At 35.9% G+C, this 19,713-nt stretch overlaps 1 protein-coding gene across 5 annotated transcripts in view; it reads right to left on the bottom strand.

Annotated features, from left to right (window-relative positions):
• Positions 1–19,713, bottom strand: part of LOC150087743 (exonuclease mut-7 homolog) — a 146,862-nt gene that overhangs the window by 93,104 nt on the left and 34,045 nt on the right. For all 5 annotated transcript variants that reach the window (XM_090370113.1, XM_090370116.1, XM_090370115.1 and 2 more), the window contains 3 exons: positions 12,913–13,010; positions 5,814–5,887; positions 417–455 (listed from right to left, as the gene is read on the bottom strand). In XM_090370113.1, coding sequence (XP_090226239.1) covers positions 417–455; positions 5,814–5,887; positions 12,913–13,010 — 211 coding nt within the window. The remainder of the gene's footprint in view (positions 1–416; positions 456–5,813; positions 5,888–12,912; positions 13,011–19,713) is intronic.

Genomic DNA, 19,713 nt, shown 5'->3' with positions numbered 1-19,713 from the left:
CCCATTCTAGACTACTTTGCATGTACAAGGTAGGAATTTCTAGTAAGCGAAAACCTCTCACACCTCTGTCTGAGACTAATAATATAGCTCTAAGTGAATAAAAGCCTATACAAAGAATTACACTGGGGTGATAAGAACCGCATCCCAGATATTTTCTAAACAGATTAAGGCTGGGCAGCATATCCATTGCACTGGTTGTGTCAAGTTAGAAAATCCATTGAGGATTTTCTAACTTGACACAACATATAATGGTTTAGCTGTTATAACTTACTGACATTATTTTTACATAACTGATGGCAATCAAGCTGTAAAAGCAATAAAAATATTTCACAATAAAATGAGGGATGGTGCTTTTTTTTTTTTTTTAAATTATTAATGTACTTCAAAACTTTTAATTTTAAAGAATAAACACTTACTTTGACCAGTTCTTCCCAAGATTCTTCTGGAATGCTGTGCTGAAGAAACAAATATTTGAAAATCAACAATAGTTCCATAACACAAAAACTATCAGCCTTAAAAAAAAAAAAAAAAAAAAAAGAACATCAAGATAATACCAGTGACCAAGCAACACTTTCTTGGGTTCATCTACATACAGAAGAAAAGGGACAAAGAGGAATGACTTTATGAGAGGGGAACAAAGTTTTTAACAATCCACTACTAACCAGAATCTAAAAATGTCTTAGTTTCAATAAAGGTTGTATGGTTATATTTCACTGCAAGCATTAACATACAATCCCATGTTTAACTGAAGTTTTTTCACCATACACTATTATGGCTGTTTACTTAAATTTAATACATTACTCGAAAGTCAGAAATGTTTGCTATTCAAAAACTTGATACAGCATGACTAAACTGCTCTTACAGATAGAAACTGAACATACAGATACATACATTTTTCAAATTATGTTCTAGTTTCTTTAATTCTACAGTATAAGCAGTAAAGTGACTAAAGTCAGCTAAGAATGATGGTCACAATGATGTTCAAAAAGAAGCAAGCAATACTTTATAATATTTAAAGACCTCATAATTATCATTATGATGCTGACATGGGTGAGAGCTATTAGATGACCATGAGAATTCAGAGATGTGGGATGGTCAATATCATGTGCTTTGACTGAAAAAAAAAAAAAAAAAAATATATATATATATATATTTTTTACCAAAGTGAAATTGAATATATATTTCAAGAACAATGAACTCCTTAAAAAATATTTAGAAATTAAAGGCAAAATCTGGTACTTGTAGAACACAACAGAATAAATAAATACATCACTCTGATGGAGTGGCAAAGCAGCAATTACAGCATCTCTCTCACCTTACAAAATTTTCACAAGCATCACATTCTAATCCTTAAGTTACAGAGGAGTGAGGAGACTGGCAAGAGTATTAATTCGATTAATCATATTAATAATTATATTATATTGGTCAACGAGATTTTGATTGCATAAAAGGAAGTTGACTTTTTAAATTAATTCTGCCATGTTAATTTCAGACCTGACACAAATTTCACAGCATGTTACAGTTAAAATACAATAATAATAATAATAATGCAATAACTGAATTTCATAACATTATAAAATAAGCAATGCTTACTGAATGCAGAGAAAAAAAAGAGGAGCAGAAGGGAATTAAAAGCACTTGTAACAGGTTCATGTATCAGTTTGTTCTACTTATTTTTTTATATACAGTAAAGCCTCACTAATCCAGTTACAGTTAATCCAGATGTCGGATAATCTGGATCGAAATTTGAAAAATTCTGTTCACAGTTGAGTACCTCAAAAGACACGTGGGATTTAGGCATATAAGTCACTCTGACTGTGTGCAAAGAGACGGAACATACATTACACTGTCTTGTGTGTTGTTCGTTATCATTGTTGACTGAGTAGGATGAATGTTATTGCTTATATCGCTTCATTTGTGTACTTTGCTTTATACGTATACATGTACATATGTTAACATATTTTATATAATTATGGAGTCTAAAGAATTGAAAAATGGAATAAAAAGAAAACACATTACTTTTAACTATCATTAACAAGCTCAAAGCAACTTGAAAATGGTGTTCCTGGAAAAAAAAATTGCTGAAGAATTTGGTATTGGCCAACAGACTGTGCGATATTAAAAAACAAAACAAATCTATAAAAACATTTGCTTTAAAATTCGATGTGGGAAGTGATAAAAGCAGTGTATCAAATATACAGACATTAAAAAAAGGCAAAAGAAGCTGGTTTAAGTGGTATTCGCAGCAACAATCAAGTTCCGTTTAATTGCAATGCCAGCATCACCTGATAAGTGTAGTCTTTTTATAGTTTTTAATTAAAGGCTCTACAGTGATATTTTTGTTATTTATTTTCATCAGCACTACCTATATTTTATTTATTAAATTTCCATTTATTTGTGTTTTAAGTTTTTGTTCTTTTAAGGCTATCTTTTGCTTCACTAATCTGGATGACCTCTCTCCCCAGTTAATCTGGATTAGCAAGGGTTTACTGTATAAAGTATTCTAACAATCAATATAGAGAAACAATAGCTGTTGTTGTATTTCTAGGCACAATATGGCCCAAGGGCCTCTTGGGCCAAATTGTGCCTAGAAACAATAGCACTGTGGCACACAGTTTGTGCATGTGCATATGTGTGCAATGCACAGTTCTTTCGACCAATTTTTGTCATTGGTCAAAAGAGCTGTCCCACGACAAGGAACACAACTCTACAACTAATCATCTACAAGAGAGTAATCTGTACTACTGCAAGGTTCAGAATGCATATTTTCTTTATTAAAATCTATTTTTAAAAACTAGAACATGATTAAGAATACAAGTGCACATTGTGTAAGATATGTCATATATAACTTAATGTAAAAGCAACAGATTGCTTTTAGTAATAAAAGGTTTAATTAATTGAATAATATTCATTTTATGTTATGCAACAGAAAACAAATAAGAGAAACTAATTACAAACTCACAACACTACTTAACAAAAGCCCTGTATAGTAAAAGCAGATTCACTAGTTGCAAAGTTGTGACTTTATCATAAATGACAGCTCATTTAACCAATAATATCTGTGCAATAACAAAGTGCTGTCAAAAACTTAATGCCCACAATGGTTTGCATTCAATCATAATCAGACATTAAGCAAATGGAAGTACAGGGGTCCTTGTTATCCAAGGATAATTGGTTCCAGAAAATTCCACTTAAAACGGGGACCAAATTTTCACGTGTATTAATGTACTTGTACATAATAAAAAATAGATTGAAGGAACTGAAAAATGAGACTATTTTATTATAATTTTTTGAACAATGTAAGGTTAAGTAAAGTTTATTGAAGTTACACCATTTTTCAGTTTTACAAATAAAGAATGAAATCGCATCATTATTTTCGGCTTCCTCTTCTGTGGGTAGTTGGTCTAATTCTGCTAGCTCCTCATTTCTAAGTGGTTTTGCACTTGGTTCAAGCAATTGTGCAATATCCCCATCATCAACTTCATGGAATCCCACTTCTTTTGCAAGATTTACAATTTCATTTTGTAACCCAACCACACTGCATTCTTCATATTCACGAATCAGGGTATAACTTTTTCCATGAGCTATTCATTAATCTACATGAAATTTCTTTCCAAGCTTCTCCAATCATATTGATACTGTGCAGAATATTAAAACTTTTCCAAAAAATCCTCCACATTATTTTCATTGCATTCTTCTTATCATAACCTCATAACTGCAGGACTCGGATAATGAATACTCGAATTACCATGGACCGACCCCCTGTACAAGGTAAAAATTTCAATTCATAATATGCAATGAGAGAAAATCTTTAGAACAATAATGTTGAAAATGCCATGAAAATTCTAAGGACCTTGGTGATCTGCTTCCTTAGGACTTGTGCCTGGATGAACAAATGGCAGAATTCAATATAATACTTTTATTATATATATATAAAGAGTTAAAGGGTTACATTGAATACCCATTTTCATATATGCAGTCGATTATCATAGGAGTATTTTTTCACTATTTTTATTGTCATTATATGTAATTATATTTTCAACATGAATGGTAATATAATGGTCTACCTCCAGCCTTATTAACATTATTGACTTAAACACATGACAGACAATCCCATAAATTATGTTCAGGGTCCTACTACAGGAACAGGCTATCAACCCCGCACTACCCGAACACTACTATTTCCTCTCATCCTCGCACTCCTTTTTACTGTTCTGAATCCCTATCTTTTATTTCTTGTGCATGATTAGGTTTCGAAAGCAATATCAAGATGCAATTTTACTGCTATACATACTGACTTCGCCTAATATAAAATTCAGTGTTTTTTTCATGCTATTTTGTACATTATGCCTTCTTCCCTATTCTGGGACCGTTTAATTCCTCCCCATATGTCTTACTGCATTCCAATGCCTGAGGTCGCTTCTACATACCATACAGTCATTGAAACAAGCTCATAGCATTCTTTCTCTCCCCGCAGTACATCAGACGACCATCCCCACTTCTCCGGCTTGCAGAAACAGTAAGTACAATTCCTGACCGTATGCTCCATTTGGCGATTTCAACTTTCAATGGTTTTTAGTAATTTTTTACTACCTATATTTCTTATTATCTATCATTTCTCCACCTCTGTTGGGTCAGCCATGATATATACGTTAGCATTACGATTAACCTGGCTTCCAAACATTAACAATAAACTAAAAACCTGGTATCTTTTTACCATGTGCTATGTATATTTCATGTTAGAAATGGAGGCCTTACTTTTTGCTGCATTTTGCTTGGTTTTGACGGCTGGCCCTTGTGAACAACGTTGAAATCATCTGAAGTAGAGCATTAAGTACTAATAATATTTTTGACTTTTTGTGTTGCAGGTTCGAATTGTGTTATTTTATGACTGCATGTTATCTAACCCGTCGGTTGATTACACCACTAGCTGTTCTCTCTCCACACTAAAAGCATAAACTCCTATTTTTTATATATATATATACACATACATACATATTTAATATAATAAATAAGTATAGAAAATTTTAAGCATGATGGTGATCTCTCTGGCTGCTGGGACACTTCTATCTGAATAAACAATATTTATGGAAAAATTTAATATAAATTTTTATTCAAGTATTAGAAAGCAATTATGTACAAAATAGTTCTTCAAAGAATTAATTAAGTAAAGAATAAGTAGCAGAAGTGAGCAGTTCAGTTAAGAAGTTCAACTCCAGTCCCTATTATAAAGGCATTAAGAATCTGCTACATACTTTTTCTGTGGATATATTTCCATATGCACTGTTTTTTTTTTTTTTTTTTTTCTGAAACACTGGTAGGCATCTGAATTCTGCTAGCTTCAAAACCAATCTGAATATAGTATCAACCAATCAGAACCAGTTCAACTCAAGGCTCCTAGATGAACTAACTTTTGTGCTTCATTTACGTCCATTATATCTGTTCTCTAGAGAAACCTTCCTTTCTAAGCATTTCCCAAAAATTACAAACTATAGAAACTCAAGTCCAATGCCAAGGATTTCTTTTGACTGGATTTAATTCTCAAGTGTTCAAATTATTCCACAGTATAAATGAGTTGAACTAGATTATTAAAACACTAGCCAATGACCTTTATCACAAATCTGTAAAGTCAGAGAACATTAATTTTCTCCTAACTAAAAGAAAGCTTGAAATCATTATGGATTATGGCAACATTAATGTGGGCATAAACAATTAATATTGTTGCAAGTGCTATCTGTTAGTCACACAAGAACAAATGCAAAATATAAAATTATAAGAATAAATTAATTTGACATAAAAACATTAAAAAATACCTCAATATACTTTTTGTATAACATATATTTAAGTGCTCCAGAACTTCTTTTTGAACATAAATTAGGACATTCATCTGTAAAATTAAAATTGAACAGAATAACTATATATACATTCTTAAAAACCAATCAATTATTAATTTACAGCAAGATGATAAAGGCAATCAAAAAAATAAAATATTAAAGCTAGAGTGATGATGAAATAAGTAAATGTAACTAGTCTTAACCTCAGGGATTGAACCGGGCAATGGACTCTCAACAAAACTGATACATAAATGGTCATGGTGATCCTTTTTTAACTGATAATGCCTACATGATTTTATTTTACAAATTTTGTACTCTGTGAAAGTGTGAACTGCAGAGATCTAATTTTTCCTTTCCACTGGAAAAGGAAAAATGAGAGTAGATGTGTGTTATAGGCCTAATGAATCTGATGAGTATAATGAGCAATTGTGCAGAGAGATAGAGTGGGCCAGTAAATCAAAATTTATTATAATGGGGAATTTTAACTTTCCAGATATTGACTGGAACTTGCAGTGGTCACTTGCACACTAGCAAGACTTTTTTGGATTTATGGGATGACTGTTTTCTACAGCAGCATGTTCGAGAGGCAACCTGAGGGAGTAATACCCTTGACCTCATTATCAGCAGGATTATTCATGCATTAAGAATTTGCAAACAAAAGAACCACTGGGTGACAGTGATCACAATGTACTGATATGGGAATTACTTAAAGGTGACTACAGTGGTCTCAGACAGTTTTTAAATTCTGTACATGGGATCAACTGATGATGCTACCAACGTTGAATTCTAAATGGGAAGCCTTCAGAAACTTAATCTTGGAAGCTATTAGGCTTTTCATTCCAACTAAGAAATATAGTTCAAAGTTCAGGCCTAAATGGATGTCAGATGAATTAATGAGGCTTGTATCAGAGAAGAAAAATGTATGGGATGCATATAAATTATCAGGTAATACAGAAGCCTATGGGTTGAATATTGATGATCATGCTCAGGTAGCTGATAAACTGAATGAGTATTTTGCATCTACATTCACACATGAGGAGTTATTCAAGGAAGGGAATGCCAGAAGTTTATCAAACTCTAACAGGGAGCTAAGTGATTTTGTAATAAGTGAGAGCAAAATGGAGGAGAAATTGCTGAAGTTAAGCATAAGGAAGGCACCTGGGGTGGATGGGATCTATCCAGTTATATTAAAGGAGGCAGCAAAAGAAGTAAGTAAACCCTTAGCCATAATTATGAGAGTTTTCTTGGAGTCTTGGGAGGTCCCCATGGACTGGAGGTGTGCAAATGTATCACCAATTCACAAAGGGGGTTCAAAAGGTGACACAAATAACCAGTGCTTTTTTTTTGTAAAAAAATAGGTGCCAGTACTCATTCTTTGCTATCAGGAAAAATTGAAAATTAAAAGGATATGAAAAGTACTCTAAATTTTTTTACCCCTGATATTGTTACTTTAGTAGTAATGATTTTAGATTAACACAGTTTACTGAGCATAAATTTATTATTGAAGTATATCAAAAAATAAGTAAAATGTGAGTAAAATAAGTAAAAATAATTTCATAATAAAGTTTTTGTAGAATATTCCAAATTTTTATCAAGTTCTCATCTGACACCCTATGCTGACTTCTTTTGCTCCTCTTTGTGTGTCAGTTGCTGAATGACGTTTCTGAAGCAGCCACAAATCAACATATTTTGCTGGATTGCAGCAGGTCAGTGGTGGGTCTACAGTTTTAAGAAACAGTAGTGAAGAAACTGTTTTGTCATCAATGAAACGCTGGTTGGGCTGGCGATCAGATTCATTTGTGAAAATCCTCGTTCACATTCACTCGGTGAAATTGGTATCATACTCAGAGCGTTCATCAAATGCTTTAATTCTTTGGAAACCTTCTTATCAATTAGGTATTCCAAATCCATGAATTGCATCTCTTTCATTTAACTGTAACCTAATTGACAATTTTCTAGCTTCACTTTCGCCAAATGCCAACAATTCATGTTTAGAAGGATTAATACCTTCATTGTCCTTATTTTCCTTCTCTCGTCATCGGTATTGTCGCTAGTTCTTAAATTTAAATTTTTTTCTTTTCTTTTCTTTTCTTTTTTTTTTTTTTTTTTTTTTTTTTGAAACTGTCCAAAATGTCAGTGTCATTCGGACATTCAGGTACTGTAAAAGAGAATTTGGACATTCAGGACCATGTAAACAGAGGTAGGGAAAATTTTAGAGTGTGGGCAGTGCTGTTGAGATGACTGGGAGCATGGCCAGATCTGTAGTTTGTGAACTGTCCGCACCACATAGGCTTACAGTATACTGACGTTTCTAGATATGGGCCCACGCGTTTTACTAGGACATCCAGGAATGGGAGAGATCTGTTAACCTCTAACTCTAGAGTGAAATGGATGAACACAGACAGGGAATTGAGATATTCTAGCAATGTTGTTTCAGAGCCAAGTGGGATGACGGTGAAGATGTATCTGCACCATGTTGTAATAGGTACTGGTGGGTTCAGGAATATCTGTTCTTTCAATTCTTCCATGGCGACGTTAGCTACTACGGAACTAACAGGGACGCCCATAGCAGTGCCATGTACTTGCTGGTATACGGAATCTTCAAAGGTAAAGATGCTGCTTGACAAGCACAGGTTGAGGGCGGTACACATGTCATCAGTGGACAGTGATGTTCTGTTTGGAAGGTCTGAGTCATTCTCAAGGAGCCTCTTGGTGCAGTGTACGGCCTGTTGGACAGATTGATGTAAATAGCGACACTACATCAAATGATGCCATAACAGCATTGTCAGAAATTGAGCTCTTTAATAAGGCGAATGAATTCGCCGCTGTTATTGACAGTGTGGGTGGTATTTCCTACAAGAGGTGTGAGGAGTCATGAAATATATCTGGACAGTTCATATGTAGGTGCATTGCAGCAGGACACTATAGGCCAGAGAGGAACACCTGGCTTATGGATTTTTGGTAACCCATAAAACTGTGGCAGTTGCCAGCCCATGGCACGAAGAAGCTGCTGAGTTGGAGCAGAAATTTTCTTTGCTTTAAACCATGCATAGACAAGTTTATTGACGCATGATTCCAGATGTCCGTTTTAAGACTTTAATGGGTGGATCTGTCACAGGTTCATATACGTTGGGGTCTTGTAGGAGGAACAGGGCTTTCTCTCAGTAGGCTGACCGGTCTAATATGACAGTGCAACGTCCCTCGTCAGCGAGAAGCACGACAATGGTGTTGTCCTTTCTTATAGAGGAAAGAGCGGCATGCTGACAGTGATTAAGGTTTGAGCAGGTGGGCCATGTGCTTCAGAGGATGGCGGCTGTTTTGAAATGGATTTCATTAGCAGTTTCTTCAGGGAGGTTGGTAATGCTAGCTTCTACTCCCATAGCGAGCTGTGTGATCGGTGGTTTCGATGGCACAATGGCAAACTTCATACCGGCGGTCAAGACGTTGAGCTGCTCCATGGTTAGTTGTGTGCTGCTCAGATTTAGAACGAACGAAGGACGCCGTATTAGTTGAATGGGCGTTCGTTCTTGAGGAGTTGGCCTCTGTCTAAATTAACAAATTTCCGTTGTTGTCGCGAACGATAAGTATCAGAGATACGGTTAACTTGGCGACAGATGGTACGAACAAGGGACATGCACAGTTTTTCTCCAAGGCTTGTCTAGACATAAAACAGTTGTCTCTAAGATGGGGTGTAGTCTCATGCCTTTACAGCGGTTCATGGCTCTCAAATTGTCCAATATATTGAATGACTCTAACCAGAGGCAGTGGTGAAAATGTCGGGAGTGGTCAATTATTTCATTTCTCCAGAGTCTATTCTCCAGAGCTTGGAGCCATTCCAGCACAGATGAAGCTAGGTGCAACAAGATTTCTAGAGTGAGGACAGACTTAATTAATTGTGGCTACCCAACGCACGTATTAGACAAGTGCTTATTTGCTTATTGCAAGCACAGGAGCTCAGTGTCCAGCCGAGACCACCACCAACTCAGGCCAATATACCTACCGCCTACATTCCCTATTATCCAGGCATCGGACCAGATCTCGAAAATCCTCAGAGAATACTGCATAAAATGCGTGCAGTTGCCTGGTAGAAGCTTACGTTCTCTAGTTTCCAGCGTAAAGATCCCTGTCACCCCTCTCTTATGCAGCAGTGTAATATACTGCATAGCTTGCAAAGACTGACAGCTGCTACATAGGAGAGACTTTGAGACGTCTTCAAGACCACTTTGCAGAACACGACAGAGCAATTCACCTTGCTGAGACAGACCAGTCCACAATTGCGGAACACTTCTGGTCCACCCACCACGACCTCAATCCCAAGCGGGACTAGGAAATAATTGACCACTCCCAACACTTTCGTCACCACCTCTGGTTAGAGTCACTCAATATATTGGGCAATTCGAGAGCCATGAACTGCTGCAAAGGCATGAGACTACACCCCATCTTAGAGACAACCGTTTTATGCCTAGACAAGCACTGGAGAAAAACTGCGCACATCTGTGCAGCAACAATGACCACCAGTTTAATGATTGAATGACCTACCTCGTGCCCTCGCATGCCTCGCTGCACACATAACTGGGTCCGTTAGAATAATTAAGTTTCAATTTTTTCTGTCGAAAAAGAGGCACGATTTGTCTTGAAAGCTACAGTATCTATTTGTAATCAAAGATATTCAGTATCTATTTGTAATTAAATGATTTTACTGGCTAGCACTTAATCATCATTTAGGGAGGTGATTATCCCATTATACAAGGCAATGGTCAAGCCACACCTAGAGTACTGTGTACAGGTCTGGAGGCCTCATTTTAGGAAGGATGTAAAGTTGCTAGAACGAGTACAAAGAAGGGCAACAAGATTGGTGAGGGGAACAAAAGGATGCTCTTACCAAGAAAGGCTTTTAAGTTCTGCAAACTGCAGCACCTGGAGAGTAGGCACCTGTGGGGTGATCTGACTGAGGTGTATAAGGCCTTGAATGGGTTGAGCAAGCTGAATGCTGATGGGATTTTTCCTCTTGCTCAGATTAAGAACCCGAGGGGGCATAGATTCAAACTGAGGAAAGACAGTTGTAGAATAGATCTGTGGAAATTTGCCTTTAGCCAGCAGGTTTGTTGATTGGTGGATCAGACTTCCATCTTTAGTTACAGCCTAAATAAATTTAAGGCTGAGATGGACAGGCACCTGGAACGAATGGAGGGGTAAAAATTGGGGGGAGGGGGGGCTAATGCTGCATAAGCTTGCTTTCTTGCAACGTATGCCTCTACTAATGCTAAGATAAGATAGTATTCATTATATGGTGCAAGGAAGCCCACGATTTTGCTGTACCAACACAAAAAATAAAATAAAATAAATAAAAATAATTAATTATAACACATGTATTAAAAATAATTAATACACTTTCAATTTCCCAAGCTGTCAGAATCAAATAACCATGTAGATAACTTACTCCAGTAATTATGCACTTGCTGACTAAAAGTAAACTTCCTACAATCTAGTCTAAACCTCTTTCCCCATAATTTGAATTTATGATCCCTAGTTCTAGTATCATTTATAACTGAACATTTCAGTTTAATTCATTTTACTATTTTCACCTCTCAGAGCCTTACAGATCTTTCCCAAGTCTCAGCAAGCTTTGTGTAATTTCTTAAATGTTTTCCAAAATATTCTTTCTAATTCAACATGGTGTAAGTGTACAACAGGTACAACTGTAATTCCTGTATATATCACTCTTCACATATACATTTTATACAAAAACATTCATAAGTTAAATCAATGCTGGGCTGTCAGATGCTGCAATGATGACCTGACCTGACTATTAGCATCTCTTTAGCACCACTAAAGAGATGCTAATAAGCACTAGCCATCACTGAAAATACATTACAAATAGGTAGAATTATACCTTTCTTCACAGAGAATGTTGCTTATTTCTGTAATGCAACACTGAGGCAACTTGCAGTAGCTTCACAATTTGAGATAGCAATTACCACACAAAAATACTTTTTCCTTTCTTATATAAATAACTTAAGTTTGCTTCTTTATCAATTAAAAAAAAATGGAACAAGGCCCTCTGAATAGTAATATTAAAATATAATTCATACAGAAATATTATGCAAGTTAGGAACCTAATCCTCCTTTTCTCATAGTCTCTGAACTTTGAAAATTGCAGATATATTCAACAACATAATTCCCACAATCAGTAAGGATGCACAGACAGTCAGACAGAGAGAGATAATATACAAGTTGATATAATTTAACAGATAATGGTTTAATGCCAGACATTATTTTAAAAATAGTTTTGATGTGTATAATCTGAAATGAAAATTTTTGAATCTAACTTATTAATCTTATTTAATAAAAATTCTAATACTAAGAATTTCAAAGAATACTAATCAGAAATTGTATTATAATAAATGGGATCTCCCCATCAGGATTATTATGTGCGAAAAAATATAATAATAAAAGTTAAATAAAATAAACGGTTTCAATTTTTATTTGAAGCATTGTCACTCATATATAAACATAAAGAATAACACTAAACACTATGTGTATTTTAGTGCAATTGCAACATTTAGACACAGCTAAATATAAATTAGCAAATTTGCAATAGAGGCATCGTTTAAGTTACATCTCATATTGTGAATACCTTCACGACGAGTTGCCATGACATTGCACTACTTCGAATAAGTAACGCTTCACCCGAAGGAGAAGACTGTTGTTACTTAGAGTAACAACAGTGCACTAGAGTAACACTAAACACATAATTTTGAATACGGTATTGAATCATTCAATTCATACTCAATTCAATTTCTGCTCCATTAATTAACTATTTATCTTGCAAAATTAATGAATTTCACTTAGTATTTATTTTTTTGAAAGAGATATATAAAAACATTAAACTTTCCCATATATCTTTCCTTCTGAATGTCTTGTAAATTATATTTGCTGTATATCTTTATTTTTTTTATTTTAAGAGGGGAAAAAAAGCAAGATAAGTTAGAATAAGTATAATGAATATATCAACCTATCTTAGAATAATATTTTAAAATAACTTTATTTGCTGTGATAATTTTATTATTTGACTTACCAGGAGAGATTTTGAAAATCTTTAAAAGACGAGAAATAAATTTATATAAGGAGCGTGGTTGTAACGTTTCTCTTTTCGCTTCAGGTACATTTAGCCTTCTGTAAAAGAAGATATGATTAAATAATAAATGAAAACATTTCTCAATATAAAGGTTCAACTATTAATAAATTTTAGGATCATCATCTATAATTAAATATATAGTTCATAAACAGTTTTTTTATCATTTGGTTATATATTATTATTACTAGCAGCAGTAGTAGCAGTACTGGCAAATAGTGAAATGAAGCAAGCTTATATAGCATCAGCAACAAAAAAAAAAAAAAAAAAAGAATAACAATAAATAAAATAACACTACCTGCTTCATCTGTCTATTCTATCTTATAATATCTCTAATTCTTCCTTAACTTTATTCAAACTACCAACTTCCACAACACCAAATGGCAGTTTGTTCCAGCAATCAATTACTCTCTGACTGAAAGCAAAATAACACATCTATCCTACAGCCATTAATGACATGTGTTTTACTGCTTTTATCCATCTGACTGAACCCTATACAGTCAGTCAGATTTTATCTGACAATGTGTAAGCTGTTTTTAAATTTTTACTACTTATTAACTTATATAAATGTATATAAAATAACGAATGTATATTTTTAATACATATACTTTTTAACCCTTAGATGACTAGTGATGAGGTAACCTTTTTCAGAGGTTACCAGAATTTATGTATTTAATTTTTAAACTTCTATAACCATGTCTTGGCACATAGCCTTAGCTGCTAATGTGCCAATAAAACTGTATTCCAATCCAACCCTACAGCCATCCTTTATCAATTTGAGTTTTCATGTTCCCTTCTGTGCATTATCTGATATACAATGCCACAATCATTAAGTTTACTCAATCCATTTAATGATTTAAAAACTTCAAATCAGGTCTTCTTACAAGTGCCTAGCAACTATAATTTTTATATATAATTACCAATGGCATGATATCTTATCTGTACTGCCTCCGATTCTAGAATAACATAACACAGGTCTACTTTTTACACTTTTTTTTATTATTATTCTCATTACTCCTGTTGACCTTATGGAGAGAAAAGCAGTTGTTACCATGATTTATTTTTAAAAAATGTATATATATAATAGGCAGAAATATATACATATGCACACATTTGAACTTTTTTTTTTTTTTTTTATTAAAACTCCAAGCATGAAAATAATTAGAACCTTCAGTATTTAGTACCATGCAGCATGGGTTAAAGGTTGAGAAAAAGAAAGAAGATGCTTGTTGACATTTGACTTCAATTACTGCAGATTATAATTTTCAGGAAATACATATGAAGGGAAATTGTTCCAGAAAACAGCAATTGAAGGAATAAATGAGGAAAAAGAAAAGTTGGTTCTATGAATCTAAAGTTGGACAATAAAAGGATGCAGACTGCTTTGAAAGACAGTGAATTACAGATGCCAATTCAGAAGAGTGCCCATGCAAGTAACTATGAAAAGGCATGCAGCAGAAATAGAACACCAAGAAGACAGAAAATGGAGTGATTTTATTAGAGATGGATCATTAGGGGTAGAATTTTTTTCAGTGTGGTCTGTGCTTACTATCAGGAGAGACTGCTTCTACAGGGATGGGATACACTTAAATAGAAAGGGTGCAAGAATATTTGCTGATGCTATCAAGGCAGTGTTAGGTTGGTCGGAAAATTGATGGCTTAGGGGCATTCACAGACTAAATGATTAACAGTAACTGCAGGCAGAGGCGAAAGTGATTCTTGCACTGCTTCTATTGTAATGAGCAGCAGCCTAGACAGCAGGTTGCTGGGAGTCATCATGGAACAAGCAAATACATGGGCTGTGTTAGGGTAACTAAGAGTAAGAACAGGTGCATGTATACTTGCATGTACACCAATGCTAAAAGAATAGTAAATAAATTTGATGAATATGAAGTGCTGATCAAGACATCAAAGGCAGATATTGTTGGGATATCAGGGACATGGTGTCACACAGATATAAGCAGTGCAGAATTGGAATTTGGGGAGTACAATATGTACAGAAAGGATAGACAGGGTAGGAAAGGAGGAGGGGTTAAGCTGCTGTTAGTTAAGAAACACATAAAATCTAAGGAAGTGCATCCAGTTGATATGGGTGGACAGTGCAATGTTGAGTCAGTTTGGTGTGACATAAGCATTGGGAAAGGGAAAATGAGAGTAGGAGTGTGTTATAGGCCTAATGACTGATGAGAACAACAAACAATTGTGCAGAGAAACAGATTTGATACTAGAGAGCTATTAAGTGCTCGATATTTCCTATATTCTATTATATTATGAATCAACAGGGCTTACCTTTATTTTAGATATAGGAAGCTTCTTTTCCAACTCTCCTTGTCCAACTCGCTAATAATTCATGGGGAAGGCGATATCAATTTTGCAAGACATTGTCATAAAGTTAGATTTTGGAGGTCTAAACTGGCTAATAATTAAGGATCGATTTTTTCTTTTTGGTGCTGTGGCAGGAATTTTGAGTTAAATTTAGGGGTCTAAGTCGGACTAGAACTTTTCGGGGTGTCATGTTCACAGGAAGAGAGCTACTCACAATTAATCCGAAACTTTTGTCTTATGTTGTAGTGTTTGTTCTTCATGCATGCGTATAAGCGACCAAACGTCGGACAATAGGAATGGCCTACGGATATTGATTGAAGTTGCATGTAGTTTCATCTCTAAGGTTTCTGCAATAAGTAGTTTGTAGTAGTTGTGTTGAATATTTATAATTTTAGTTTCATTAAAGCCGAATGTATGTCGTTCATTTATGGCGTGGAACGAAAGTTCCGATGCATTTGAACGACCCGCCCGCACTGAAGCTTCGTGTTGTTTTGCTCGAAGCTGTGCCACTCCCATGGTGGATCCTACGTAGACAACGTCACAATTTTTGCATGGTATACTGTATACTAGAGTAGGCCGGTAATGGGGCCTAATCTTGTAATGAGTTTTTTTTTTTTTTTTTTAACTTTCTAGATATTGACAGGAACTTGTAGGTTGGTCACTTGCACACTAGCAACTTTTGTGGATTTATTGGAGGACTGTTTTCTACAGAAACATGCTCAAGAGGTAACCAGAGGGAGCCATGTGAGATTTACTTAGAGATGTACTACCACCAAGGGTAAAGGAAAGGTTTTTTGTTTTCATAAAGGTGACAACAGAGATCTCAGACAGTTTTTAAATTCTATACAGTGGGATCAACTCATGATGTAAATACTGTTGAAGATTTAGACCTAAACAGATGTCAAATGAACTAATGAGGCCCATGGCAGAGAAGAAAAATGTGTGGGATGCATATAAATTATTGACACAGAAGAATATGGCAGATATAAGCTAGTCTGTAATCAAGTCAAAAAGGAAGTTAGGCAAGCTAAGGCTGATAACGAGAAATCCATGGCAAAGGATGCAAAGAAAAACAAAAAAGATTTATTTAATTATGTCCACTCAATGTTGGTGGTTCAACTGTTGATGATCCTGCTCAGAGAGCTGACAAACTCAATGAATATTTTGCATCTACATTCACACATGAGGAATTCTTTAAGGAAGGGGAGGACAGAAGTTTACTAAACTCTAACAGGGAGCGAAATGATTTTGTAATAACAGAGAGCAAAGTGGAGGAGAAATTGTTGAAGTTAAACATAAAAAAGGCACCTGGGGGGGGATGGAATCTATCCAGTTATATTGAAGGAGGCAGCGAGGGAAGTTAGCAAACCCTTAGCCATAATTATGAGAGCATCTTTAGATTCAGGTGAGGTCCCCATGGACTGGAGATGTGCAAATGTATCCCCAATTCACAAAGGGAGTTCAAATGGTGACACAAATAATTATAGACCTGTTTGTTTAACTTCTGCTCTGGGGAAAATAATGGAGTCACTGGTTAAAGAAGTGGTGCAGGATCACCTAGACAAGACTGCAGTAATAGTTCAGACACAGCATGGGTTTGTTAAGAGGACGTTTTGTCTAACCAATTTGATTGGATACTATGATGTGGTCACAAAGGAATTGGATGCAAAAAATAATTTTGATATCATATACTTGGATTTCAGGAAAGCTTTTGATACTGTTGCACATGGAAGACTGCTTTACAAATTGGAGCAGTATGGCATTAAGGGAAAGTTGCTGCAATGGATAAAGAGATGGGTGAGTGGGAGACGACAAAGAGAGGTAATAAATGGAGACTGCTCCACATGGACTAATGTTATTAGTTTGAGTTCCCCAGGGTTTGGTGCTGGGGACATTGTTGTTTTGTGTATTTATCAGTAATATTGATGAAGGTATATTAGGCTTAATGAAACTCCCTGGAGCTTTTGCTTAAAAAAAACAGGACAACATGCAACAAGAGCCTTTCAGTAAAAGCTGCAAAAGTACACATACAGATACACCTGTATGTTGCATGTGCCTCAAACAACAGTTCAGTGTATTCTACGGACACATTTAAAGCTTATAAGTTGCAATTACTTCTGCTGTCATTAATGACAGTAAGACAGTATGCCACTGCAATAGAAAAGTTAGGCAGGTGGGCTTAATGACAGTAAGAAATTATGCCACTGCAATAGGATCTAGAAAAGTTAGGCAGATGGGCTGAGAAGTGGCAACTAAAGTTTAACATTGACAAATGCAAAGTACTGCCTATGGGGTGCAGTAACCCAAGAGAAATGTACCAACTGCATGGTACTACACTTATGGAGGTGGAGAATGAAAAAGACTTGGTGGTAATTGTGCAGTCAGATATGAAGTTCTATGAGCAGTGTAGATGGGCTGCCAGAGCAGTCATGGAATTTTGTCAATGATATATAGGAATTTTGCTAGCAGAGACAAGGAGGTGATTATTCCCTTGTATAAGGCAATGGTCAGGCCACACCTTGAGTACTGCATACAAGTTTGGAGGCTTCATTTTAGGAAGGATGTAGAGTTGCTAGAATGAGTACAGAGAAGGGCAACAAGATTGGTGAGAGGAACAAAGGGTGTTCTTACCAAGAGAGGCTTAAGTTCTGAAAGTTGCAGCAACTGGAGACTAGGCACCTGCAAGGTGATCTGATTGAGGTATATAAGACCTTGAATGGATTGAGTAGGCCAAACACTGATGGGATACTTCCACTTGCTCAGATTAAGAACCTGAGTGAGCATAGATTCAAATTAAGGAAAGACAGTTGTAGAATTGATGTGCAGAAGTTTGCCTTTAGCCAGGATAGTTGATTGTCGGAACAGACTTCCATCTGTTGTTGTGGAAGTTGATAGCTTAAATAAATTTAAGAATGAACTAGACAAACATTTGGAGTGACCGGATGGGTGAAATGGGAAGGTTTTTTTTTTTCATCATATGCCTCAACTAATGCTAATGCTAATTAATTAATATAACTGCCTTTGTTTAAATGGAGTCTAGAAGACAGCCCGACCTTGGAATATTGTTCAAGCATCTGGGGTGGCCCCCAGGTGCATGAACAATATTCCAAGGTAAGGCTGATTTGAGATTTGTACACTAAGTTAGCTATTTGTAAGAAAAGTAACATTGAGAGTGAAAGAGGAAACCCAGTTTTTTAGATGAAGAGGAAGGTGATCTGCTTATGCCAAGAGAGATTAGAAGTCAGAATAATTCCTAACAGAGATATGTGATCTTGTTTAGAAATCTAAGTGTCATCAAAGATAAGCATAGGAGCAGAAGAATCTTTTTTGCGAGATAAAACACAGTGAGTTTTAGAAGGATTGAAATCAATTAAGTTATCTTTGCCCCACTGGAGAATTACCTGGAGATCAACATTTAAGAAATTTGTAATGTATTTTTCAGAAGTTGAAGATGTTTGTGAAGGCCAAAGTTTTTCAAACTGGAAGGTTGAATGCAATCTGATATTGTCAGCAAAACTATGAGTAAGATTTCTGGTCAATGGAAGGAAGTCATGAACATAGAAGAAAAGAATGGGAGAAAGAAACTGAACCTTGGGGTATGCCAGCATTAGTAGAGAAGTTAAGGAAATGCAGTTGCAGCTGCATGGACAATATTTTATGTTATGTATGTGACTGCAACATTGATAGGCTCCTGATTGACTGCAGAGATGTCAAAATTTGCCAGGTGTTGAAAGGCACTCCAGTCAGCCTGATCAAACTTCCACCGTGGTAACCTAAAAGGAAGACATGGTCTCCCAGTGTGTAAGCAGGTTATCACAGGGAAGTGATCACGTCCATATGGGTTCTCCTCCACTTCCCAAGTGAGTAAAGGGAGAAGAGAAGGGGAGCAGATAGATAGATCAATGGCAGAAAACGTACGGGTAGGTATGTGGAAGAAGGTGTTTGTTCCAATATTTAGAAGGGAGAGATCATTGTCATTTAGCATACGCTCTATGACTCGTCCCCTTCCATTGATGCTAGCACTACCCCACAGGGTATTATGTCCATTGTAATCCCCGAGAAGTAAGAAAGGGGAAGGCAACTGCATTACAAGATCATCAAGGTCTTCCTGGGAGATGTCAGTCCCAGGTGGCAAATAAAGAGAGCACAAGGTTAATAAAAAATCCCACTGTAAGGTGAATTGCAACAGCCTCTAGGCTGGTTGTAATTAGCAAGGGCCGAACTGGGTTCTGGTTGCCCACAAGGATAGCAACTCCACGAGCAGGACCATCTGCAATTCTATCCTTATGAAAAATTGAGATGTTACGCATGGTGGGATCATCGTTTGCCTTTAGGTAAGTCTCCTGCAAGCAAAAGCAAACTGGCTCGTGCTTTTGCAGGAGGGCCTTGATGTCATCAATATTTCGCCGGAATCCATGA

The sequence above is a fragment of the Mastigoproctus giganteus genome, chromosome 3 (genome assembly GCF_048544385.1).
Source record: "Mastigoproctus giganteus isolate SK-2022 chromosome 3, ASM4854438v1, whole genome shotgun sequence".
Classification (NCBI taxonomy): Eukaryota; Metazoa; Arthropoda; class Arachnida; order Uropygi; family Thelyphonidae; genus Mastigoproctus; species Mastigoproctus giganteus.
This window is presented reverse-complemented; position numbering and strand designations above follow the sequence as displayed.